The sequence below is a fragment of the Amaranthus tricolor genome, chromosome 14 (assembly GCF_026212465.1).
Source record: "Amaranthus tricolor cultivar Red isolate AtriRed21 chromosome 14, ASM2621246v1, whole genome shotgun sequence".
Taxonomy (NCBI): Eukaryota; Viridiplantae; Streptophyta; class Magnoliopsida; order Caryophyllales; family Amaranthaceae; genus Amaranthus; species Amaranthus tricolor.
The window spans coordinates 4,853,552-4,880,544 of NC_080060.1; the positions used below are offsets into that span (position 1 = coordinate 4,853,552).

Sequence of the window (26,993 nt, forward strand, 5' to 3'; positions counted from 1 at the left end):
TATCTTTTCTTATGTCCTTATCAAAGTTTCTACTAGCATAATGCATTTGATATGACGATAATGATGACGGTGGCGAAGCTACCTTAGAGCTTAGGGGGTCATGTGCCCCTAGGCGTTTTTTTTAAATTTAAAGTAGACTTTTCTATTGGTAAGAGTAAAAATATAAAACTAATACTGAAGTCTTATGATGATAAATACTCCCTCATTTTAAAAATTTTATTTATTTATTTTATCTCTTTTTTTAATTAGATCAGTTGATTTATTTTGTTCTATTTACTTTTATTGTATGTCGTATTTAAAATTTTAGCAAGTAAGAATAACATAGTTATTAATTTTACTAATGAAACTGCCAAAATTTCGTACATTAGTTAGTGCCCCCTGAGACTCTGAACCCTGAATGATAGATATCACCGGTAAACATAATTTTTTATTCTAAAGTAAACATGTAAAGCAATTTTGATCAATTAGTCAAGTAGAATGGTATATTTTAAACAAGTATAGGCAAACGGTACAATAGATTTAGTGCAAAAACCTAACAAAGATAAGCCAACAATTCTTAATACAATCAACATTTTTCTCATTTCTATCTTTCTTTCTTTATATATTGTTCTACAGTATGTTCTTTCTGCATCCTTCTTATACTCTTCTCTTATTTGCTACAATCCTATTAGAATAAGCATTACACCAAATGACTTTTATTGTCTTTTTTATCAATGTTACCACCCATTTTCTTTTACAAGGACTAGTGTAAAGGGTAGCAAAATGAGGAAATTTTACAGAGAAGAGGAGATTAGAGCACCAAAATCGTGTTCTGACTTGGCACTTGTTCGGCAACCAAAATGTAGAAAAGCCCCATAACTCCGGTGTGTTTCTGAGAAGCGCTATAATTGGATTCTAGAACCAATGTCTCTCCATCACGAATCTTCATAGAGCCAGGGTCAGGGTAACAGGTCGACATTCCTACAATATATCCCGCCTCATTTCCTGCTTCACTTCCCTGTCCGTAGGACGGAATTGAGGAGCAAATGACTCGCCCATCCTGTATAAAATTCATACAAATAAATTCACCATTTGCAATTTTGAATGTACATCACTTGAGCATGTTTGATGTAGCAGTTTAAGTAGTTTGTGTGTTAATGAGTATGAAACAAATGTTCGATCAGCTATTCTTGTGAGAGTCTCTATCTCAAAGAGACGAAATCCACATTTTTATTTTTTTCTTTAATTTATATTAATTGGACTATTTAGCCCATATATCTAATGCGTCACTCAAAGAGACCATCTCTCACAACAATTTGTGATGTTCGATAAAGGAGCAATTAAGGTGTTGTTCAGTGGTGCATGTAGCTGTTTCTAAAACCTTACAATTTGTAGCGCTCTAAATCAAAAGTAAGGTAATAAGAAATAGACGTTCATGGATATAATATCATGATCACTTAACCTTTCGATAAAGCGCTGCGCCGGTTCCTCCTGAATGCTGATGGGCAACACCATAGATTACATATCCACCTCTTGGCATATCGAAGCTTATCTTTTTGGTGTCGGAGCATTCATTTGCGGCCATAGCAGATGAATCACAAGGGCTGATTTCATACTCTATCTGCCAGAAACAATGAAACATGAAAAAGAATAAAGTCCATTATCGTTTTTAATAGGTTCTCTACACAAGTATTAACATAGTTCAAAAACAAGGCTTCATCGTATTGTTTAGGTCAATAGTAAAAGTTTTAAATTTACCAAACCGATACTACCCGCATCGTAAAGGTGTAAAAAACTGAATTTTAGGTCGCTTCAAACAATGATTCATAGTTTAGGCTGATAATTGGCGAAACAACAATGCATCACCATGGGGCAAAATATATGGTTTTGGTCACGATCGCGAACGAATTTCATGGATAACGCAGATGGTATTGAGGTCAATGTGGCCAATATTTCGTTGGCGGTACACTCAATAACATTTATGATACGATTTCGACTGATGATGCATCCTTGTTTTTTCCTACGCGCATCACCCCTGTTATCATTGCATCACCATTAGAGGTGTTTAACGGGAGGGTCGACCCAACGGGCCAAGTCGGATCGGATTTTAATAGGTCATTAGCGAATCGGATCAATAATGGATCGAGCAATTAACGGGCCTGGTGTAAAGGATCGAACCGGGCCGGGTCGGATACTTATAGGAATTGGTTGCTAAAAAAAGTTTACCATTTTATTATTATATACATAGGTGAATCGACCCAACGAACTATCAAGTAGAATAAAAAAAGCTATTATATGAACTTTAAAAAAAGTCAAAGTGGGTCAGGTTTAAACGGGCTCCAACCTGCCCGATCCCTTTTAAATTTGACCCGACCCGGCCCATTGAACACCTCTAATCACCATCTCTGTCACTGCATATTTGCACCGTCACTGTGTACCAACACATCAGTTAAGAAAAACCAGGTAAAGAAAAAGGTTACCTTACAGTGATGATGTCCATTGGATTTCTTCCAAGTATCAGTAACGTCGAAGATATAAATCTGAACCGGTAAAAGAGATTCATTCCAGTCGAACCACTTGACCGTGTATCGCAAGTACAACCTCCTCAGTGAATGTGCAAAACCTTCCTTCACCTTACACTGTGTCTGATCATAGCAACACCACAATCCTCCTACATAATCAGGACTAATCGGTTCTCCGAATTCATTGATGGTAACATTGTACAAACTGCACCTACACTCGGTACATCCCAACCGATCCACTACACCACGAGTATCAATAGCATGAATATTAACCAGCCATTTCTCTTCATACCCATGTGGAATTTCATTTGGGTTACCAACCTCAATCGCGTAAGGGTCTGGAACATGTGTGGCTGTCTTTCGAGTTTCTGATCCTAATCCGAAATATTGCCCAATTTTTTGGCATAATCCGTTGTTCTTGACCCATATGAAATCCGTCTGCTGAGAAAGTTCTGAAACGCTACGTAAATTTTTATGTTCTGAACCTATCCGCTGATAGTATCTTATAACCACCCAGTGGTGAAGGTAAGTGTCCTGTAGGGAGACGGGAACTCCCGCCTCATCAACTACTTCAGCATTAAAACTCTTGATCCCAATGTGACCCGTAGGAAAATCGATGTTATAGTAGTATTTGTCGAATACCGACCCAGGTTTCATGGCTAACTCGGGTGACAGATAAACAGCTGATTTCATCATGCGTTCATTAAGCATATGAGTCTTCGTAATTTCGCAAGACACGGCTAGCCATACAGCTAAGCTGTAAAGCCATAGTAGCTGAGTCTTCCTCATTTTCACTGCACAGTGTTCTATTGCACGGATCAATTTAGTAACCGCTAAACTTTGTACAAAAACAACATTCCATTTCTCCAACGCCATAAAATGGCTTCCACATATGTGGGGTTTAGAGGGTCGGATGTGTACAACCTTACCCTTGTTAGTGATAACAAAGAGGTTGTTTTGATTGACCCTTGTAGCAACAATGCTCTATTGCGCGGATCTATTTAGTAATCCCTAAACTTTGTAAAATAACAACATTTAATTCTCCAATGCCATAAAATGACTTCCGCGTATGTGGAGTTTAGGGGTCAAATATATGCAACCTTACCCTTGTTATTGATAACAAAGAGGCTGTTTCAATTGACCATGTTGCAAGATTATCAGCAAGTTCACATAAGTATGAAAAACGCATGATTTGATAAGCCATTTTAGTATAGTCCATTATATTTCAAAACCAAAAAACTATTTTTGGCACCATCGAAATAAGGGGCAACAAGTACTAAACTTTGTAGTTCATCAATTAACAATAATGTGAAAATTCCAAGAATGATCACAACTACAATAGACAAGGAAAAGTCTTTGACTATGTAACACAATTGTTTATTAAGACCAGATTTTGGTATGCACACATTTTCTCAAGTTAGCAAACTAGTAGAATGTATAAGGTCAACTCCTCTTCCACATTGTATTTGATTTGGAGCTAACCAAGCAGAACTGCAATAATAATATTTCATTACTTCGATGTCATTAAATGGTTCCCACCTAAGGGGTTTTGGGGGTCAGATGGACACAACCTTGCCCTTGTTACTTGTTACCGATAACAAAGAGATTATTTCCGATTAACCCTTAATAGAAAACATGATCCACAACTTCACAGTAAATAAAAACCGCACACGATTTAATGAGTCATATTAATACAGTCCATCATAATCCAAAATCAAACCGAGCCCCACATAATTTTAATTGCTATCTAGGTTAAAACAGACACCGGTAATCAAGTCATTTCTACTAAAGAAGAATACAGATGAAAATAACATGTGCACATTTCCACAAGCACTAGATAACAATTTGAATAGTGTTCATTGTCATGAACTTATTCAAGCGACAAATCCGAGCTCGTCTGACACGAAAGACACAAGGCAAAGATGATAGCAGAAGAAAAGGCAAAAATAAGACAAGATCGGCTGCAGGAACGACAGCAAGATGCATCCTGGTGAAGTCAAAGAAATTAAGTGTAGCAAGGGTGAGAGCTTACTGAAAGCAGGATTATGCCAATGACTAACAAAAGCAAGAAGTCTTGTCTTATGTTTTTGTATGGCATGTACATTTGCTAGTTAATCACAGACGACATACTATAGGAGTGTTTTTGTCTTCTATTTTTGTATAGCATGGAAACTACTCTTCATTTTACCTTCCTCAAGTACCCGTGTCAAATCCTCCGCACTTGAACATGGATACGATACTTGAACTCGTTATTTGGACCATAATATTGTATTTTGTTATAATTTAGCGGAGTCATGAACCCGAATATGTATTAGAGTAGGATATGAGTTTCAACTCATAAGTATGGGTACTCAAGCATGGAAATAAGGTTTGTTACGGAAATATTCTTCTAAAGGTACTCAAGTAATAAAAGTGAGGGTTTCTTATTCTTGGTAAGTGTTAGAATATATAATAAATTTTGGTTTGATTTCTTGACATGGTATCAGAGCCAATATGATAAGAGATTATAAGTTCAAATTTCAACTACCCCACAAATTTAAGCTTTAACCATTAGCGTAAACTTTTAGTTGAGTTGATTCTTTGATGATAAAGTTGAACTTTCGGTACACACTAATTTTTTTAAGTAATCAATCATAAACTAATTATGATCTTCAACCATCATATTTGATTAGTACAAGTATCACTGTGGACATCAACATAGAGCCATTCAAACTATCAATATGACAATGAAGAAACTCCCTCTTCCAACCAAGGGCGAATCTAATACTTGTATAAGATGGCTCGAACTGACACCTCTACATGTGTTGAACTAAGTATACTACCATTCTTCTAAATCTCATTTCAATATCAATATAACTGTTTAGCAATTGAAGGATTTAAAGGTTGTTTTCAAGCCAAGAGTCTCACCAACCATAACCTCCTCACCTTTTCATATGATAAAGAGTATGATCTGCCGTTATTCAACCATCTGAGACCAGGATGATGATGACTTGAATCTATTACCCAGTTAGGCTTAAGCCTAAATTATCCCTGTTTCTAATTTGAAAGGTCTTTCTTATTATAACAAAAAATCTCTTCTCAAAGTCCATGAAAATCATATTAATATCTAAAATAAATTATAATTGATTGGATAAGAACAAAGTCCTCTTATTACCCATGAAGAAAATAAAGAAAAGAAAAGAAAAAGCAATTGATAAACATTCAAAACAACAAAAATAAATTAAACATGTGAAAAATATAAAAGATTAAGAAGTATAGAAGTTCTAAAGAAATTGAAAGCTCACCAGATGATAGAAGAAATTGAATCCAGGATGGGAGAAATTAAGAGTCATTACTCTGTTTAAGTAACTATGAGATCATGATATCATGTGAAAAAGATCGTGTGGGTCTAGACCCAATGACTCAGAAATTTAATCCGATTTAGTTATCGAATTTGATTTTATCCGACTTTAATGATTTGTAATTATGTAAAATTACAATATGGACTAAAAAACCCAATTTTAAATTGATCCAAAACGCCTAATTCGAAATCAATCTAATAAAAGAACACACATATATGGAGAGGAGCATAACGGGTTATATGAACAAGGTTAAAAGAAGATGATAAAATTCAATTTCATGGTAAACTAGTGAATCAATATAAAATAAAATTAATGGAAATTGAGAGGGATCAGAGATGTTTTAAAATAACACAAATGGTAAATGAGAAGATTGGATTTTTAACTTGACTCAAAATATTTGATTAAAAATCGATTTGATAATCTAAATGAACACGTACAGAAGGGACAAGAGGAATATTTTACTTTATATGTCCCTCTCATTTTGCATTACTTTTCATTTTAGTTCTTCCTAATAATGTTGCATCTTTTTTTTTTTAATAATAATTTTACTTTTTTTTAAAATCTGATCCACATACTTATACTCTTTTCATTTTAATCGATTACTTATCCTTTTTGTTATTTTCATTAAATTTCACTTATTTTAGGCTAAGCATAAAATAAGAGGAAAAGATAATGTAAGTCAGTAGTGGATAGTGTACGTGGAGGCCTGAGCAATTGAATAGCGACGTGGGGGAGAACGTAGAGAAGTGTATTAACCCAATCCACAAACGTTATCGTATGGCAACAGACATGATCTCATTGATGACAAGTGATAAATTAACTTTTTTTCTGGTGAGATTGAAAAGCTCCTAATACTTTATGCTCCTAAATAGTAGGGATCATCATGGGTAGGACCCAGACCGGTATTTAGATTTGCACGGTCTGAAAATTTTGAATCCATACTTAGATTTTTAGAGTTTGGTGGGTCTAAGGTTTGGATTTGGGTCTAAAATTTTTTTTTTCTGAAATTTTTTTAAAAATATAATATGGAGTACAATTTTGACCATTCGCATAAAATTAGTTAAACATTTTCGACTAACGAGGATCTTCTAATACTTTATACTTATTGAGCGAATAAATATATGAAGTTTTTCAACATTTAAGTTTTTATAACGAAATATTTATTAGGTCTTTACTTTTTCAAGTACAGATACAACGACCACATTTTAAATTATATGAATCGAGAAAGTTAAAAATCATGTAATGTTTAGAAATAAAACAAAATTTCAAATCAAATAATTGAATACACATGATAACTAATATATAGTGTCATGGTATTATTTATTTATTTATTTATTTAAATTATTCATGTTATATTACTTAAATACCCCTTGACCTTTCGGGTTGACTTTGACTTTCGGTCAACGGGCTTTTTCTGTATTCCCCGTCTTCCTTGAATGGCCCATGGGCCAATTATCTCTAAAAACCCTAACTTCCCATAAGGGAATGACCATCAAGTTGACTCACCTCCCCACTCTCCCATAATGCATGGTTCTCCTTGCTTGGTAACTTCCCACTTCCCCTTAATTGCATGGTAATCCTTCCTCCATGGGAACTAACTGCCCATGTCTCCCATGATCTTCAACTCCCACTCTCTGATGTAACTTCCCTTCCTCACCATTATAAATAGGGGCTACCATCAAGAGGGGGAGGGGCATCGAAATAATTCTCTCAAATATCCTTACTCATACCTTACCTCTTTAACCAACCAAGAATTCCAATAACATCCACCCCCGCATCTTCTTGCCTTCAGTTTCCAATCACTTGCTCCTTATTCTCATATCCACGTTCTAACTTGAGCGTCGGAGGGGTTTTCCGGGAGATCACCCCCCGGACAAGGCTAACGTGTTGTTTTGCAGGAATTCAAGTCACTTCCTCCCACGAGTTGCTCCTCTTGATCACACTTCTACCTATCTCCAGGTATTTTAAGTGTCTTTTGCACTTCCTCGTTTCATTACCGAAACATATAGTTTTTTAAAAAAAAGATGTAAATGGGTTCATAGGTCGAATCTGGCTCTCAAACGTGTAGAACCAGACCCGGTCCCTAAAGGTCATGGACCCAAATTCAATCCGAATCCATAGAGTTGAAAAATAGGTGGACCCCAACCCTTAAAATTAGGGTCGAGTCGGATCTAAACCCTTAGAATCCAAAACTCATGCTCATCCCTACTAAATAGTAGAGGTAGATTTGTGGTATTACTGTATTAGGATGGGGAGGTTCGTCTCATTTTGTGTCGTGTTTAAAATTGTAACATATTGATTTTACTTAGGACTCAATTTTATCTGTGAGGATTATAAATTAATCTCTTACATCAACACAAATTATTTTTAAGTATTTTGTCCTCACTTGTAAATATCTTAAAAATTTCTCAAAAATTGCATTATCAAAAGATTATTCTGTGTCAAACATTTTTTTTTATATCCCTCAGACTCTTTCCCGCCCCCAAATATGCATCCCATTGCTCTTCCCCCCTCCAAAGTCCCTTTTTTTCTTTTACGATAATAAAGTAAGACGAATAATGATAATGTTATTATCTTTGCATTCAGTTTGTTATATTTATTATTTAAGACGAATAATGATAATATTATTATCTTTGCATTCAGTTTGTTATATTTATTATTTTAGTTTGTCTTTATTAATTTCCTATATTTCTATTAAACATAAGCTTACTATTTGAAGTGAAATATAATAGGCAGTAAACTCATTAGGACAAAAAAAAAAGTACATGCATACAAGATACAAGTTATTCTTAGTTAAATGAGAAAAAAAATATAATTCAAAACACTACTAAAATATACTTAGGTTATTGAGGTCGTTGGAGGTAATTATGTTTTTGGTTCTATTTGATTTGTGGCGCCAATCTGAAATTTTGCTTCTATTTGGTTCTTTGTAAAATTTTGGAAAGGTTGATCGTGGCGTCATTTCTGAAACTTTGAAAGAATTGGGTTAATTATTCAGTTTTTTATGGTTTAATTTCAAATCAAATTTTTGTTTGTTTCAATTGTAGCTAATTAATTAAATTTAAACGCTAAATGCATATTTTTTTTGTTTTTTAAATTTAAAGTCAATATTTAGTATCCGTATCCATATGTGCATGTGGCGAGAAGGTTATTTATTATCGGTAGCCATCAAAAAATGTTGAAGAAATCAAGGAAGAAATGAAGAAGTAGTTTAGTTTATTTTTTAAATGTCAATTTACATTATGTACTTTTTTGTAATTTTAATGCAAAACAATTAGTGTTTTAATTAAAAGTTAGAAAATGTAATTTTGTAATCTTCTTAATTTATGATGCCATTGCTATCCTTAAATGTCAAAATTTGGATTTTTTATGTACTCATGTTCATCAATTTAGGAACGCCCTTGCCCATGAAATTACTAAATGTGATATGGGTGATGCCCATGAAAGAGTCTGTATGAAACATTTTCCCCAAGGTCTTTATACCTTGGCGAAACGTTATCCAGTATAATTGACAAGTGATCTTAAAAAAAAGTACATCCCTTTAAATTTGAATGAAATGGAAAAGAGCCTACTTTAATTTGAATAAATGAGGGAGGGATTAGTATTTAATTCATTCTCTTTAAAAAGTTAAAATCTCCAACTACCACTTTTTATGTGGTCCCTCACAACCCGTAAAATTCATGTTCAATCTAAATAGGATAAGTAAAGATAAAGAAGAAAACTAGATAGTTCTCGTTTGATGCACGACTTTATTAAATTTTCCGACATATTTGTATTATTTTAGAAATAAAAATTTTAAGAAGTAAATTTTATATCATAGTTATATTTCATTTCACTCTAATAGTTGTATACATTAAATATATTGTATAATTTGTATCATATTTTGCATCCAGATAATTTTGAAAATTTAGTTAATGATAAATAAATCACAATAAAAAATAAAAATTTGATTATATATTTAATATATATATATATATATATATATATATATATATATATATATATATATATATATATATATGTTTCTTTTGTTTATTTTGAATTAAAGGGCAAATAGTTCGTACATAGAGTATACAACACAAAATTATGACTTTTTTTTAATAAAAAATAACATACCAATTTATTCTAACAATAATAAATATTATATTAATTTTTATAAAGTATTACAATTATTAATAACACACTTGAAAATCAAATTAAACATAAAATATGTAAAAATTATTTTATAAAAGTTAAAAAAATTGTCATAAATAATATAAGTGACTTGCATAAAGATAGTCACAACTTAAATCATATTAGAATTAAGCATTGCATTTAAGTATATAAAGAACCAATGATATAAATAACCAAAAAAAAAATCCTAATTAATAAAAGTATATTATGTTTTAACCATCTCAAAATATCCAATACACTAAATAATACTCATTTAATAAATAAAATTAAAAAGATTTTATAAATAATTGAAAAAAATAAAATAAAAAACTTAAATGATTTTCTAATATATTTAATAATGTGACCTAAAAAGTATAAAATCAATCAATATAAATAATATTATAGCCATAGTTAGAAAGAAATAAAGTCAAAAATATAAATATTAGTCATAATGATTGTTATCATTATTGAGTTTTGGAAGGAAAAATTTTGTTGAGGTTGTGACACATAATCAATATTAAATAGTGGTGATGTCAGCAGTGTTTTGTTTTAGTAATAGTTATTATAGATATTTAACTTAAAAATTTATTACAATTTTGAGGGAGGGCCATGACATACTTTAGTCACAGGGTCGGCTACATGGGGGAGCAGTATGAGCTATTTCTCAGGGTCCCGATTTATAGGGACTTCATATTTTTGCTATATGGTTAAAATTAAAATGAGGGTTCTTGTGTATTGTGCAGCAAAATTAGGGACAATATTATAATTTAATGTGAATTTATATTCAATCTATTTTTTAAAAGATAATTAGATAAATTGGTTAATTAAATTTGTATTATAGCTTGTACTGAACAATTAAGATATATTAGTATGCTTTGCTCAGGGCCTTTAAAATGTATTGAATAATAAATTTGTATTATCAGCTTGTATTGAATAATAAATTTGTATTACAAATACCAAAATGTATTTCAACGTAATTTTAGATTTTAAATGCTCATAATTTATATTTTGTATTTTGGTTAGGGCATTTAAAATGTTAGAGTCACCCCTTCCTCAGCCTGTGCCCTTCTCTAACTTTGATCGGTCTTAAAGGTGCATTGGTACCTAACATTAAATATCATAATTAATACAATTTTTTTAATTTGAGAAAAAAACATGTTTCAAAAATACTACCAATGAAAAGCGTATTTAACATAAAAAATTACTACAACTTTGAGGGAGGGCAATGGCATACTTTAGCCCAGGAAATGATTATTTTGAACTTTATAAATTTTAATTTTTTTTATTTATTCTATATTTTAAATTACCATTTCTTACATATTACCAAAGTGACTAAATTTTTCCAAAAGCAAAATTTAGATTTACCCATAGTATGTTAACCAAAAACTAAAAAAATAACTAATTTTTATGAATTTAAAATTTAAAGATATTCAGAGGCAAATCAGCAATTATAAAACGTCTTAAAAATTGGTGGAAACCTCATTTTCTCTTAGGGGCTGTTTAGCATGTGAGAATTGGGTTGAGACTTTGGAGTTGAGACTTATATTAAGCAAAGTATCATGTTTTTTGTATGAGGAACGAGCATGAGACTTTCAAGTCTCAACCCTCAAAATTCCACCTTTTAATGTCCTAGAGGGTATGAGGGAAGACATTTATGGTGAGACTTAAATTTGTTTAAATAAAACACATTTGCTATAACTTTGTAGCTAATTTTAATTATTTCCCTTTCCATTCTAAAAGTTTACTGGACAAAAATGAGTATAAGACATTTTTTTCTTAAAGTCTCATCCCTAATTCTTATTTAACTTAAAAATTTAAATAAGTAGAGAATACATAGAAACCCTAGCCGCCTCCCTCTCTATTTCTCTCTTCTCTCTCTAAAAAATTCATAATCTCTATTATTGGTTTGGGGCTATCATCAACCTGTTGGTTGATGGTAAACCTCTAATTTCTATGATTTAAGCTTTTTGAATATGATTTGAATCCCACACGGGAGATTTGTTCTACACATTTATTGGGTTGATTCTACCCATATATTGGGTTTTGATCTTTCTCCTGGTGAGAGTTTTTTGGTTATGAATTTTGAATTCTAGTTGATTTGTTGGTAGAGATTAATGTGATAACACAGTAGACACCAAAATTGCAATTACTATTAATTATTTCAAATTATATTATATCTCAAGACTACAACAGACCTAAAGACCCCCTCATAGAAGGTTGTAACAAACAACGATGTGGAAGAAGATATTTAGAATTGTCAGATCTTATACACAACGATCGTAATTTTGTTATTTTTGAATTATATTTGGTTAAAGTTGTTATGTACTTGCTAAATTTTATGTCTTATGTAGATGATGAATGACTTTTTATTAATGAATTAGGTATTATTCAAAAAAGAAAATTCGCTAATTCTCATATCAAGTCTCACAATTCTCAAACCTATCTACTAAACACTTCCTTAGTCTCTTTAAATTGCAACAATTTTTTTTTTAATATTGAGAACATTTAAATTGTCAGAATAATTTCAAGGATCACTTAAATTATACTTCATCCGTTTTGAAATACTCGCTATATAATGATTTTAATTACTATTCATAGTTCAAGCTTATTTTATACATTACGATCAATGTGTAAAAAAAATTATATGCAAGTGAAACCTTGTTTAAATCGTCTAATCGTATACTTTTATAATTATAATTTTCAAATGTGTATAATTCAATATGAAACAGTCAAATATATTAAATAATGGTATAAAGTCAAATATAAGAAATACAATGATAAATGAATTTAAAATGAAAAATTACGAAGACATTTTCGTAAAAGAAAAAGTAGTAAAGAAACCGATTGGCACAAAGGTAATTGGATAGTAGTAAGAAAGGACTCTTGCCCATTGGAGCCACTTCTATCCCCATTCTCGAAGGACCACTACCCACCATTACCAATCACCATTTTCAAACACAACTCTCCTCAAGCTACTCCCTTTTCTAATTGCTACTGTTCAATTATGCTTCAACGGATTCCTCGAAAAACTTGAAGATTACCCAATTCCCAATTTCCTACAATAATAGAATGCCATAATTAGAGATAATAAATCTGTGAAAGTATCAAATGGGAGAGGGAGATGCAGAATCAAATGGGGGATGGAGCAAAGCAAGAGGATTGGTTATTAAAACCCTGCTAGTTGTAGGAGGAGCTCTTTTTATCCGTCGCATTACTAAATCTACCCCTCGGATTGATCATGCCCGTTTTATTTCCCAATCTCTTTCAGGCGAAAAGGTTTATTTAGCCTATCTTTGTTTTTCTTAATTTTATGGGCGTTTTTGTTTGAATATTGAATTGGGTTTTTTTGTTTTTTGGTGTAGAACTCTCAGGAACAAGCTGCTAAAGACCCTGACCATTATTTGAATATGAGGTACATTTTCTTTCCATGATTATAGTTTTTCAGAGCTTGGTTATTAGTGGGTTTATGGTTTTTTGGAATAAAAATTGTTACAAATGTGAATTGAGTCAATGGTGTATTGGTTTATGTATTTAGAGTGTTTGATCATGTAATCCAAGAAAGACCAAGGAAGGTTGCCCAATAGGTGCTCGGGAGCTTATTTAAGTGCTTGGGGTGAGCACATCTAATAACTTGGGTTTTGAGGTATTGTGAACGGATATACTGGATATGATAATGATGGGGTTTTAGCCTTTTAGGTGCTCTCTACTTGGGCAAACATCAATGCGCTCTCTATGGACAAACCCTGTTTTTATCTTTGTCAAAGGTTCATTTTTCTCAAGGCTTTTGTTGTGACTTAGCTAAGCTCATGCTTGAACATCAATTTCTCTCAAGTTTTCATGCTTTTGTATTTTCTCTTCCTCTACTTTTTTTCCAAGTTATATCGTCTTATATAATACCTTCATGGTCCGTTTAGTTTTCAGTATTAAATGGTAAGAATGATTTTGAAAAGTTGGTGTAATTTTGGTTGGAAAATTTATTGCCAAGTTAAATGGTTTTACTTATTTACTTCAATCATCTCAGTTTCTTCATAAAACATCTCCACTCCAATTATAACAAAAATACACGAATATAAAGTAACGCTTTGGAAGTAAATCTATAAGTTCAGATGATAACCAATAATTTTTTGGAGTTTGCATAAAGCTATCTAAATTTTATTCACAATTTAATTAAGTTCAAGGGTCCTTGAGTTTAGATAATGGCTGAGAATTTCCTATAAGGTTTTAATATAGGTTTTTAGTTTAGAAGTTCTTGGCTAAGGATAAAAAAACTTTGGTGGAAGTTATATGGTGATGAGGTACAAAATTAGAGTTCGAATGTGGAATTGTGGTGTTAGTTGAAGAAGGGAGAGATGGGGAATAATCACTTTCAATTTGGAGGCAGAATACTCACTCTTTTCCGGCACATGTATCCCATTTGGTTTTTTACACTTACCAATGCACTAATTTAATCCTTAATATATCCATAATTGAATCCTTAATACCTCTTATTGTGTATAAGTCAAAATATATTAGTTAATAGCAATAAAAGTTACATTGAAACGAATCAAATAAGATCTTACTTGACTATGGTCCATAACAATCATGTTATTTATGGAAGTCTTTAAGCTGCATATTACTGACTTTTGACCTAGGAGCCAATACATTTACACTCATTTTCCTTCCCTTTATTGTTTCTCTAACCTTATTTATCCATTAAATAATTACCTCTAGTTCTGTTGGGGGAAATAAGTTTTCATACTCCAGCTATGAAGTCCCCCAGCTCCTAACGAATGCCAAATGCTAGAACATTAAGCTGAACTACATTCGTCCACCCTTCTTTATATTTTGTATTTTTCTTTTTAGTAGTTTGTTTATACCCTTGTAGAGTTGTGATTACTATTTATGTTCCAGCTCAAAAATTTTATTGCCTCATTCCAAATGTGAGTGGAGTTTGTCAATAATTTATACAGTTGTAGACCATAAAACTTCGTCTCGTCTATTTATGATAGCATTTTGGAAGTGTTCAAGATCAGAAAGAACATTTGATTTATAGAATTGAGTATTATGAAATCTTTTTTCTGCAGGATGGTTGCATGTCCAGCTGCAGAAATGGGGGATGGTTCAAAAGTTCTGTACTTCGAGCAGGTAATATATATAATGCGTTATTTTCTGGCTTTGCAATCACCTGCAGAAACACTATGAGATCTTTTATGTTTATTTACCAGGCATTTTGGAGAACTCCTCAGAAGCCCTTTCGGCAGGTATGCCTCCCATATATCTTTTGAGTTATGATGAGATCATATGCAGCGTCTTGTTTCATTTATCTTCTGTAATTGTGTTAATTGAACTGTTCATATTTTAGAGCTGATCATATTATACACACTTTTATAAGAAAAAGGCAGGCACCCTTCCCTTCCCTTCCCTTCCCTCTGCCTGTCCGTCCAAAATAAAGCTTTTTGTTTACAACATGTGGATAAGGATCCAAAGTTTTCAATCTTCATTAACGTTCATGAATTTTTTGTATAAAAGGAAACGAGGGAAAAGGAAAGAAAGGAAGGGAAATAGAGGGATGAAAAATTTTCATTTGGATAGGAAGGAATGGATTCCTTCAAGTTGTGTACGAAATTAATTGCTCTAATAATGGAAAAATTTGGAGGAAAACTCACTACTCCTCCACCTCCCTTTCCTTCCGTCCCCTTCTTGTACTTTATCAAATGCATCCATACCGCCTATGACCTATCAATATTGTTTACTCTTGTAAGAATGCTTGGAACTTCTTGATGGTTATTCTTCTATATTGCTAATTGCGGCCGTTATATTGCAGAGGTATTATGTGGTGAAGCCCTGTTCCAAGGAGATGAAATGTGATGTTGAGGTGAGCCTTTATAGTCTTTTCTGAGAATTTTGAGATTATAGCGCCAAATGATACACATCTACAGTTAGCAAGTGAAACTCTGAGAATCTGTTGATGATTATTCTCCTATGTTGCTAACTCCTTGCAGTTTCTTGTCTACTGTTAATTCATCAACCATGAACCTTAATAAGGCCACTTTTTTACTCTGATCTTTAGCAGGATACCAGATCCATGCTTATTTTTTCCTCTGTTTAAATTGGCAAAGACCCCCAAAGATCTACTTTCCCCTGTCTAGCTCTTTCTTTCCGACTCTCGTGGTCTCAAAATGTTTCTTTCACATCTTCTCCTTTAACCGGAAACTGAAAGAGTTTCTTTATGTATATCAAAAACATACTTTCTCTGACAAATAAGTCCTAATCAGTTGTTTTTTGAAATGGCAGTTGAGTTCATTTGCGATTAGAGACATGGAGGAGTATAAGAACTTCTGTGATAGGCCAAAGGATCAACGCCCACTTCCAGAAGAAGTTATTCGGGTGAGTCATGTCCAGCATGGTATACATGTTGCAATTCCTTGTAAGTTTACAACTATTGTGTTGGAGCTGTAGTCTGTAGGCCTCTTTGCGATTGTTAGCTTCTTCCTTGAGTGAGAGAGGGATGGGATTAATTTTTTTATGTGCCTTAAGCTACGTGCGTATCTAGCTCAACCTGCCTGCAGTATGCACTTCTATCATCAATTTTATAGATACCTTCTCCTTTGATATGTATTCATCATCCTAAAAATACTTTTTGTGCATGAAGTCGATAGAACCCTGCTAATATTTATCATGTATTTGCTTGTTCTGGTTCTAGAGGGCAGTTTGTATTTGGTATCATGTGTGCAAACATTTGAGCATCATCCATATATCATGTTTTTATGTGTGAACAGGGAACGGGAACGAGGAACGAAACCTAGATTGGCTCGGGAATTATATTATGTATGAAAAGCATCTTTGAAAACAGAATTATATTAAAATGATTTTTTTTGCTTTAAGAAATTGTTTTTAAGTTGAATTTTTTTAGTTTTTTAGGTTTCATCCTCCCTTATTTTTTCAGTAATTTGTAAATGAAGGCGAAAATACCCTTTAAAAAGGTCTTCTACACTGGGACGTTACCTTGAGCAATTTGGGTCGCGTTTCGTGGTGATTGGGGACAAACATTCCCGGATTACGGAACGTGGCTATGTATGTGTGATGCAAGTGAGAAACAGTTCAAAGCCTAGCAATCGAGATATAACTATTTAACCAATCCCTTCAACTTCACTTCCCTAAGATGAATGTTACGTAACAATGAACCGCTCTTTGCTTGCTAGTAATAAAGCAAGTGATCATGGAACTTGCTTGAGGTTGATTCAGACATTCAGTCAAGTGTTTTACGCAAGCATGACTTCTAATTTGAGAAATCATTTTACAGGATATAGGAGAACATTTGACAACTATTCGTCTCAAACGCTGTGCACGTGGAAAGCGTTGCTTATATGAAGGGAAAACACCACTTGAAGGATTTCCTAATACTTGGGTGAGCATTTACCTATTTCACGACGTGCTCCTACAAAGTTTCTCTCTTTTATCTTTATTTGTTCATTTTTTTCTACATGGGTATTGTGTTTCAATTTTCTGTTGGGAAAAAAAATGCTTCCTTTTCAATTTTGAGTAAAATTTTCCTTATTCTTGCACAGAACAATGCTGCATACTGTACATCAGAGATGTTCGTCTTCAAAAACAATGAAATACATCTGTGGGATAGAGGATATGATGATGACGGAAATCAAGTAGGTTCTTATGGTGATTTATAACTGTTCATTTCAATTACACCCTGTTTGGTAATTAGTATTACTTATGGGAATAGTAATGGGAAAATTAGTAATAATTTTAGTAGGAATATCTCTTGACAAACTTAATGGTCATGCTTATTCTCCTTTAACAGTCTTATTTTCTTAGTAAAATTCATTCCATTGCATTACTATTTAAACATGTGGGATTAGGTGGTAATGAAAAATTGTAAACAAAAAAACTTTTTTATGATCAAAATTTCAGTACCATGGGAATGAAATGATATATATCATGAAAATTTACAATACAAATAATTCCTATTACCATCAATTAATACCGTTAACCAAACGGGCCGTTATTACTTTTGTTGCTAGAATATAAATTTATTGTGAACTGCGTTGCTGAAAACATGGTGCTACAGGTTTGGGGAATCAAAGAAGGCCCTTATGAATTTAAGCCTGCATCTACGTCCAGCTTCGAGGACGTATACACTCCTTTGAATTTATCCCCATTATCCTTGGACAAAGTAATAGAGGGATCATTGGTTCTTCAGGAGTGATTACAAAGCCTAGCTGTAAAGGCAGTATGTATCTTTCTTTTTTTTTTTTTTTTTTTTTTTTTTTTTTTTTTTTTGCATTTGCTAGATAGTGTAGAACAATTATTGATTATTTGAGCAATTCTCTCTTCAGCCATAATAGTTACAATTGCTGGAAGGTAGAATAGAGGGGTCCTCAATCTTTGTACGAATGAACAGAGAATCTTAATGTAATTTTCTTGCTCTTTTCAGGGATGCCTCATCCCTAACCTTGTATGTTCTTTATTTGATAATATATTTTTCCTCATAAAATAAATATAATTTAGCTAGGAAAATCATTTGATGTGTGTTTTACTCTAGTTAGTTTTTTGTCTTCACAACATATATTGTCTATCTATGGAGAATGACAGGCACCAAGATATACTTTTGAGAAGTCTCTACAAAGAAAAATGTTCCGACAAAGTGGCATAAGTCTACAATGGGGCCTTCGTTCATGGTAAGGAGTGCTCAATTATAAATGCGAAAGAAAAAACAAGAATGAAAAGTGTGGCTCACGGCTCACCCACAGTCGTGGCATATATAGGCTTGCTCGGAAGCAACACGCATAGAGAACTTAGGAGCAGTAGCAAGATTGACACTGGGAAGACAGAGTGTGGAAAAGGCGAACAATGATCGCAGTGCAAAGCAGTGAAAGGGGCGTCTGAGGCCGCAACTGGTGCCCGCAGGAGGCACCAGAGCTGAAGGTAATGTCCATGTCTTGTTTGAAGTTTCTGTTGCTGCTTGTTGCTATAATTATAGTGTCATTGCCATGCCCCTTCTTTTTGTGTGTGTGTTTCTTGAATGTTACAAAAATGTCATAATCTATTTTTTTTTAAATATAAGATTTGAGACTCTTTAATTTGATCATTTTGGCTTTAACTATTTAAGCCTCCTAGTAGAGAGATGAAGGGCAAAGGAAAGGCCAAAGGGGAGATTATTAGTGGATTTAAAATGAAATGTGGTTGGTTTTTCCTTGCCTTCCTTATCTTGTACAAATGCACTCCCTTGAGATACCAAAATGTGCTATGACTAGAGCTGTTCAATGGGGCGGGCCCTGATTAAAGCCTGTGACCTGGCCATTAAAAAAGGGTCTAGTCTGCTAAATTTTTTAAAGGGTCGGGATTTAACGGGTCGACCCATAAAGAAAATTAGCCGGATGGGGTGGCTTTTAACGGGTCATGATTAATGAAACTTTTTACAGTGAATCTAATGAATGACTTACCATTGCGTTATCTTTCTCTCATAAGTATGCTTGAGCTTGTTCTCACATAACTATACAAACATAAAATAGAGTTATTTTTGATGGTTAATTCTACAAATTAAGGCAAAATGGTAGCAACAAATAATAATTCAATGGCAATTGTATATATAATATATAGCTGGGTCTCATAAGGTACAAGTAAAGAAAAAATTTTACTAAATAAGACTGTGATATTTAATGTGAATTTATCAAAAGAGAAAATTAGAAATTTCACTAGAATAGGAGGCTCATCTTGTGATTTAGTCTGTCCCACATTCTTGTGATTTAGTATGTCTCACATTGTTTACCTTATTTTTCCTATTGCACGTGACCTTACTTAAATTACCCTAATAAAAATCACATTTAAATCTATAATTGGTAATTTCTCCATTAAAATACCCACTCTGTATTTGTTGATTATTATGAATCCTAGCAACCTCAAGAGGATAAAGAAGATGGAGAAGTACTTCCTCCGTCTTGAAATACTCGTTATTTAACGATTTTGACACTATTTATCGTTCAAGCTTATTTTATATATTGCGGTTAATGTGTAAGAATATAGTCAAGTGAGATTTTGTTAGAATCATCTAATTACATACTTTCATAATATTAAGTCTTTTATAATTTTTTAAATGTGTATAATTTAATATATAAATGATCAAAATAACACATTGAATTGTGTGAAAAGTCAAATGTAACAAGCATGGAACAGAGGAAGTATTAATTTGAGTTATTTTAGTATAATATGGTTTTTAGCCCACAGGATATTTTTTCATTCAAGGATGAGTAGTACTATATTTTTTCATAAAGGGAGTAGTACTATTTTTAAATGAAAGTGGTAGACTTGAGGGAAGACCCAATATAATAAGTTTATTAGAACAGCATAATCATAATGAATAAAAGCAAGATCACCAATTAAATTATGAATTAAAGGACAATAATTAAAAGTATCTTTAAATTTATATATTGTGTAGTTGGTAAAAGTTAGAGCAAACCATTTGCTAAGCAAGCCCTCTTTTCTCCATATAGTCCATTTGAATGTTATTTAAAGTATCTATTCTTTATATCCCTCTAAACTTCTCTTTATTTTCCTCCATACAAATTAGAATCCTTTGTGAGAATTACTTGTATCTGTATGGCATCCGGATCACAATCTGATGCAAGTGATAGTGATATGTTACACTTCTCTGTATCGGTAAGAATTTTAATAGAGTATATAACATATCTTGATATATAAGCACAAGCTTAAGTTGATGGTTACACCCAAAGATATCCAATATGCTATCAAATTACTTTCCAGTGATAAAAATGATAGGGCATATAACATAATATTGAAGTCTTAACCATCAACTTAAGCAGTTTATTGAATTGATAGAGTATATAACATATATTAGTGCCTCAAACATCAGTATACTATATATACCATATATTAGAGTCTTAACCATCAGGTTTGACTTTTGGTTGAATTAATAGAGTATTATATAACATATATTGGTTCTCTACCATCAGCTTTAACTTAAGTTTTAGTTGAATTGATAGAGTATGTAATATATATTTGGATTTTATCCATCAATTAATACTTCTGGTTGAATCGATAGAATATATAACATATATTTAGTCCTCAACTATCTTTGAAGCCTAAAATATGAAGTAGTATCAAAAAAGATCAATCAAGTTAGCTCTAGCTATTCTATCACTATTTCTATTATATTCTTCTTTTGTGTCATATTTCAGGAGTTAACTTCATATCTGAGTGATATAATGCATAAAGTCTTTGCTGGTAAAGAGCGTGATATAGAGGAAATATTGAACTCCCAAACAACTAGGAACTTTAATAAGGTGTATCATTACCCTAGGGTTCCTCTTGTTGAAGTGTACGATTGGTGTATTGATAACACATTTGTGAAGGATCAAATTGCTAATAATTCATTTTGGTCGCGAGCTAAAGAATGTTGTGGGATTTTTCCGAGCTATATTGTAAAGGATTTTGAGCAGACCGTTGTACTGGAACCTAAAATGGGCGAGAATGTATGTGTTAAAATACTTGAGGGATTTTTCAAGACCCAAAAAAGGGTTATACATTTGGGTTTAGTCCAAATAGCTATAAGGCCACTCAGAAGGGAACGTTTCTCAAATGTTCCAATAAAAGTTGGTTTAACAGATAAAAGTCATCCTATCTTTGGGGATTCCATTTTGGCATTAGTTGAAACAAATCTATCTCAAGGACCTTTCCATTTTAATTGTTTTCCTGATAGTTTTTACAATTTACAAGACCCTAGTCAATCTGTGGATGCCCTTAAATTATATGTAATGACGAGTTGGATACCTTTGGTATTGTCCTACAGGGTTGTGTGTGAAGTGTTGGAGCATCCAACTTATAAGTTTTCGAATCGGGTTTCAGGAGAAACAACTTACATTCAAACTGCGATACCGAAGACGACTAAATGGGATCAGGTGGAGCTTCCATACCGGTGGATAGAAAATTACTTTGGGTTTTACGATTGCTAATCAGCTTGCATTCATCATATTATCTCGCCTTTTGATTTGTAGATCAATGTGCATAGTGCACACCCATTGCGACGTGTTCAGGGTTGTTAATTGTTTTATAGTTCAAATGCCGGTTGAAAAGTCATTTACCAAATGTTTTTTTCAGCTTTTTGACTAATCAGCAAGTAAAAGGCCAGCATTAAGATTATTGACCAAACATCCTTATGATTATGAAGTCAATATATTATATATGTGTAATATTTTTCTCAAAAATGTTTTTTGAAACATCGTCAAACGAATCAATACTAGCTTGTAATATAGTATTCATGTTTTGTTTTGTTATGTATGAGTGAGCCTGCGACTAGTCTTAACTCCATGATCATGTTCAACATCTTTTATTTTCGTGCCCATATGATTCTATCGCTTCTCATAACATGTCACTTATATCAGTAAACTGTGATGCAATACTTCATTTTATATTTTTACCCAAAGTAATGCTATTTGTAACCAAAACAATCACTTTTACACCAAACTATTAAATGAGAAACCAGTGGCAATATCAGAGTTTTTCATTAAGCAGAACCGCTAACATCTAAGCTAATTAAACGAGAACAAAACTCTTTCTTCCCCATTTCGACGAAACTCTTTCATTTACAATTAAGAATCAATTATCCTTTGAGGGGGAGAAACACTTGATTTCTGCCAATTTAGTTTAAACCCATTGGTACTGCAAAATTACAGATGACCTCAGTACATGTTTGGGTAAAACATTTCAACACTTTTACACCAAAAATGAATGTATATCTTCATTTACAACGAACATCAGCCCACCCCGACAAGCATTCTCTCAAAGGGCAAAAATCAAAAATGTTATATCACCTGAAATTTTGTCGGATCTTCTACCATGGCTTAAGGTCAGCTATGGGTCCTGCGGTCCAGTTAAGGACTTTCTCCCCGGGTTTCAAGAAAATGCTTCGATTGTGTGGCAATTTACGAGCAAGCCCATTTAGAATTTGATGAAAAGCATCACCAGGTTGAGCGGGGGTAGGGAACAGCATAGCTTGTTTAACCGAAGGATTAGCAAGTAACCTTTGTTTCCTCAAGATAACTTCGGGAGGGATTGAAGTAAGAATTGTGTCCAAATTCGGAACATCCTTCTCGTCAACAAACAACCCGATTTCTTCCCAAGGGATGGCATCCGCAAATGGAAGAACAATATCATCAGCTATAATCACAGGAATGCACCCAAATATAACAGCTTCCACTAGTCTAGGACTCCACGGTGCCCATCCTAGCGGGCACAAGCAAAACACAGCTCTTTGCATATCCTCGTAGTATGTCGTTGGATGTTCCGTTGAGATGTCAAAAAGTGGATTGTCTTTGAAGTTTTCCCAAACCGCTGCTCTTGCACCCCTGTACATCAAGTAACATTTATCGGGCATAAGTAAAAGTACCAAGTCCGTTTTAGCTAAACAGAGACTTATCGTATCTATTTTCACTGATCTTTGTACGTTTGAGTTTTTGATTATAGGGTGTGACAAACAACTGATAGATTTGACCAGCTGATTTTGTACCTTTTGCTATGAGCAGCTTGTTCAAAAACAGCTTATTCATAACAATAAGTTGTTTCAACCAGCTAATTTACCAAACATTAGCATTGGCTAATTTGACCGCCCAACCTTCTATTTATATCAAAATAAGCAAAGATTGTCTAATAAGCTATTTTGCCAAACACCCCCTATGGTTTTAGTTGTGCGATAGTAATTAACCCCATGATTTAGACTAAGGTGCAAACAAACCCAAATGGTTTTTAATGCAGCAAATTCTGGCATTTGATTTGATTGCACAATCCAGTAAACTTTTAGGGTTCTTTTGCTACATTGAAAACCTTCGGGGCTAATTCTTAAGTCGTAACATCGAAAAACTTTGGGGTCAATTTGCACCTTGTCCAACCCTTTGGGGCTGGGATGCCATATTTGTCGTTGTAATTGGAAGTACATGCATACATATGTGATTTAAAGCGACCAAGCAATAGGAACCTTCAAAGCATGTACAACAAAAAAATTGCGAGCGATAAAGGAGAGAGCAAACCTTGCATAGTAGCCTCCTTCTGGGTCATTCCCGACATCGTAAAAAAGTCCACGGAAGTAAACAAATATGGAACGAGGAACATCTGGAGGGATCAAATGTGCTTGCATTTTCTGCGGAGGAGCATATGGTGGAATAGTGATGGAACCTTCCTTCAAGCAAACATGATTCCGCTGACCAAATGTCTGAACCAAAGTAGCACATTGGAGCAAAGGAAGAATCCCTCTTTCAATCGCTTTTTCTTCCTGTAGGGTGAACAGATGTCAGGAGTTTGATATTACGATAACTCGAGATGACACAAATTAGTTCATACTTCATTGTCTTCTCACCTGATAATGAAAGCAAGCACCAAAGTCGTGAGGTACGACAAAAAAATGATCGGCTCCTTCTGTCCGATTCCAATAAGGCCAGTTTGATGATATAAGTTGTATAGCACTTCTCATCATACGCGGGGATTTGAAAGGCAATGGGAGACCATTTGGTGTTAAATCACAAGTGCTATACACTGGAGTGTAAAACCAATCAGCTTCTTCAGGATTAAGGGTTCTGACTGGACTCGACAGAAGAAACCGGTGCATAAATATCTCAGCTGCGAACATGTGGGTAAGGCATCTTGGATCCTTCTGTAAAATCTTTTTGTTGTATTTGCTAGGAAGCTCGTAAACGAAAACCTTCAGTCTTCCAACCGGATCATCTTCCAGAACATCACCGGCACTACCTGAAAATTTTAGCAATTGGCAAGAAAATTCATCAGAATCCAAGGTAAGAAGTCTATTTGTGAAACGGAAAAGATAGAAATGTTGGTTGTTGAAGATTTTAAGCAAACAAGCAAAGTTGAAAAAAAGGTGGGAAAACAGAGCCAGAGGACTAGCTAGTGTCTTGAAATTTCCTTCTTTCAAATTAATGTTCAGAAGACTAATATATAATATATCCTGGGGCCTCAACCATCGGCTTAAGCTTTTGTTTGAGGCCCAAAGATACGTATATACTCTTACACTCTCCACAGACAGCATCGAATGAATGTTCAAACAATATCTCCAATTAAATTGCAGCGGATCATGTTCGAAAAATAACCCACGTGCGATCCCACATCGAAGAATTAGAGAGAGGTTGACAAATATATATACTTGATGGGTTACTCCTCCAAATTGGTTTCGGGATAGAATCTCATCTAATTTGTATGTAGTCAACTCTCCTCTTGTGTGGGTCTTGTGTACAACAGTACAAGCCCATATTTATCAGATCCTACTTTGTAATCATCTTTTCGATTCGATACACAAGATGCCCCCATAACCAAACCTAATCTTTAGTCAATAGTATTAGAAGTTTAAATAACACTCAAATGCTAATTTGAAAGAACTAGAAAGTTCAGAGCACATTGACTTTCAGAAAACAATGTGTAACTATCCTCACAAATAACCATACTCTATGAACTGGAGCTCATGCTCATTTCTTATTGTACACTTCGACATTCTCTAACACGAGTTCAACTAACAACTCTCTAGTTGGGAAGCCAGAAGATTTAAGGCATTTTTCTGAGCTATCGTTCTTATGATCATTCTAACACGACCATTGGAGATAAAACTCAACACTATTGCTTATGAAAACTTCATTTGAGATAAAATTAATCAGCACTGTCAAAGTAAAGAGCATATAGGTCCTAAATGACTTGCATACTTCACAAAACCCTCTTCTGCAGAATAATTTATTTGGCACAAAAACCCATTTAAAATACAAGGATCTCGTCAGGAAAAAGATGAAATTTTGTAAATCAAACACAAAATCAAGACAGAAAACCATAATAACAGCACTTGTTCATCCCTGCCTCCAAATTTTCCTCAGAAATGGGAGAAGTAGGAGCATTTTCAACATCTTATCATATTTCATTGCAATGAAAAAGACATGAATACCAATTGAACCACATAACAAGGTGAAAATATACTACAATCCAATCATCATCATGCCCGATGTATCCCCCATAAAAAAACTATGAGCAGGGTATGGGGAGGAAAGAAAGGCGGCAACTCATATCATAAAGGAGAACGCGGCCAAAGAGTATACTACAATCCAAGGTGAATACACTACAATCCAATCAAAAACAGAAAATCAACAAAACAATTAAAACAGTTCATAAAACCCTTAAACAAACGAAGAAGGGACACCAATCTAGTGAGTAATGCACAAACACATACAATAGAATTGACAATCCTTAATAATCAAAATCAAATTCGAACAATAATCATACAAACTCACCTGAAATACGCTCAGTAGAATGAGGCTGCGACTGCCGTTTAGCATCAATTAACACCCCTTTAACTGAAAATACAACAATCAAAACAAAAACCCACCTCCAAATCTCCATTCTTTTGAAAGAAGAACAAGATCAAACAATAGATAGAGGTAAAGAAATCAAGTATTCCAATATCTCATGTAAGAACAGCTTGTAGGGGCAAAAAAAAGGGTATTTCAAGCTGAAAATTGTTGGATAAAGAGTCTGCTTCATACACCAGACTTGATTTCGTTTTCTCAAGGTTTTTGCTGGAATTGGAAGGGACGCAGTACTTTCTTTCTGAGTTCGTGGGTTTTGTAGAAATCGTTGTCTGAGTTTGAAATGTGCTGTTAAATGGAATAATTTCTTGGTACTTTATACTAATAATTTTGTTCAAGGCTTTGTTTAGAAGATGGTATCAGTAAAAAACAGGAAGCAGGGATTGGTGGATAGAGAGTCAACTTCATGTACCTATCTTTCAACCTGTTTTGTTTTCAATTGAGTTTAGTTAATAGGTTTTAAATAATAGTGAAATTTAATTTACTGATATATTTTATTTATCTATTTTAGTGGAAATTTATTTAAGAATTAACTAAATTTTCCTTTTAAACTCTTTTTTTTTTAAGTTTATAATATTTTAATATGCATCTATATATAATTTCTATTTACAAGTTTATATTTTTATTTGTTTTTCCACTTA

The 26,993-nt window shown here is 33.5% G+C and overlaps 3 protein-coding genes across 21 annotated transcripts; 1 reads left to right on the forward strand and 2 right to left on the reverse strand.

The window, feature by feature from the left end:
- Positions 1-553: 553 nt before the first annotated feature.
- LOC130800457 (uncharacterized) lies at positions 554-6,004 on the reverse strand. 2 transcript variants are annotated; one of them, XM_057663986.1, is made up of 4 exons: positions 5,786-6,004; positions 2,460-3,307; positions 1,442-1,600; positions 554-1,039 (listed from the first exon to the last, which is right to left on the reverse strand). In XM_057663986.1, the coding sequence occupies exons 2-4, from the start codon at positions 3,288-3,290 to the stop codon at positions 791-793; spliced, it is 1,239 nt and encodes a 412-aa protein (XP_057519969.1). In that variant the 5' UTR covers positions 3,291-3,307; positions 5,786-6,004; the 3' UTR covers positions 554-790. The 2 variants fall into 2 exon arrangements, with proteins under 2 accessions (XP_057519969.1, XP_057519970.1); XM_057663987.1 differs by having other exon boundaries at positions 2,460-3,295; positions 5,786-5,886.
- Positions 6,005-12,830: 6,826 nt separating this feature from the next.
- Positions 12,831-22,334, forward strand: LOC130800459 (chromophore lyase CRL, chloroplastic-like). Of its 18 annotated transcripts, none has more exons than XM_057664003.1 (13): positions 12,831-13,270; positions 13,357-13,406; positions 15,058-15,118; positions 15,199-15,234; positions 15,798-15,848; positions 16,268-16,360; positions 17,277-17,381; positions 17,542-17,634; positions 18,057-18,218; positions 18,325-18,400; positions 18,581-18,666; positions 18,739-18,913; positions 21,184-22,334. In XM_057664003.1, exons 1-9 carry the CDS (start codon positions 13,103-13,105, stop codon positions 18,192-18,194), a joined length of 795 nt encoding a protein of 264 aa, XP_057519986.1. In that variant the 5' UTR covers positions 12,831-13,102; the 3' UTR covers positions 18,195-18,218; positions 18,325-18,400; positions 18,581-18,666; positions 18,739-18,913; positions 21,184-22,334. The 18 variants fall into 18 exon arrangements, with proteins under 18 accessions (XP_057519986.1, XP_057519989.1, XP_057519984.1 ...); XM_057664006.1 differs by having other exon boundaries at positions 21,795-22,334; XM_057664001.1 differs by having other exon boundaries at positions 18,754-18,913.
- An 11-nt stretch (positions 22,335-22,345) lies between these two features.
- On the reverse strand, positions 22,346-26,760 carry LOC130800458 (probable beta-1,4-xylosyltransferase IRX10L). Its single transcript, XM_057663988.1, has 4 exons — positions 26,278-26,760; positions 24,354-24,742; positions 24,028-24,269; positions 22,346-23,349 (listed from the first exon to the last, which is right to left on the reverse strand). Exons 1-4 carry the CDS (start codon positions 26,384-26,386, stop codon positions 22,836-22,838), a joined length of 1,254 nt encoding a protein of 417 aa, XP_057519971.1. The 5' UTR covers positions 26,387-26,760; the 3' UTR covers positions 22,346-22,835.
- Between the last annotated feature and the right edge of the window lie 233 nt (positions 26,761-26,993).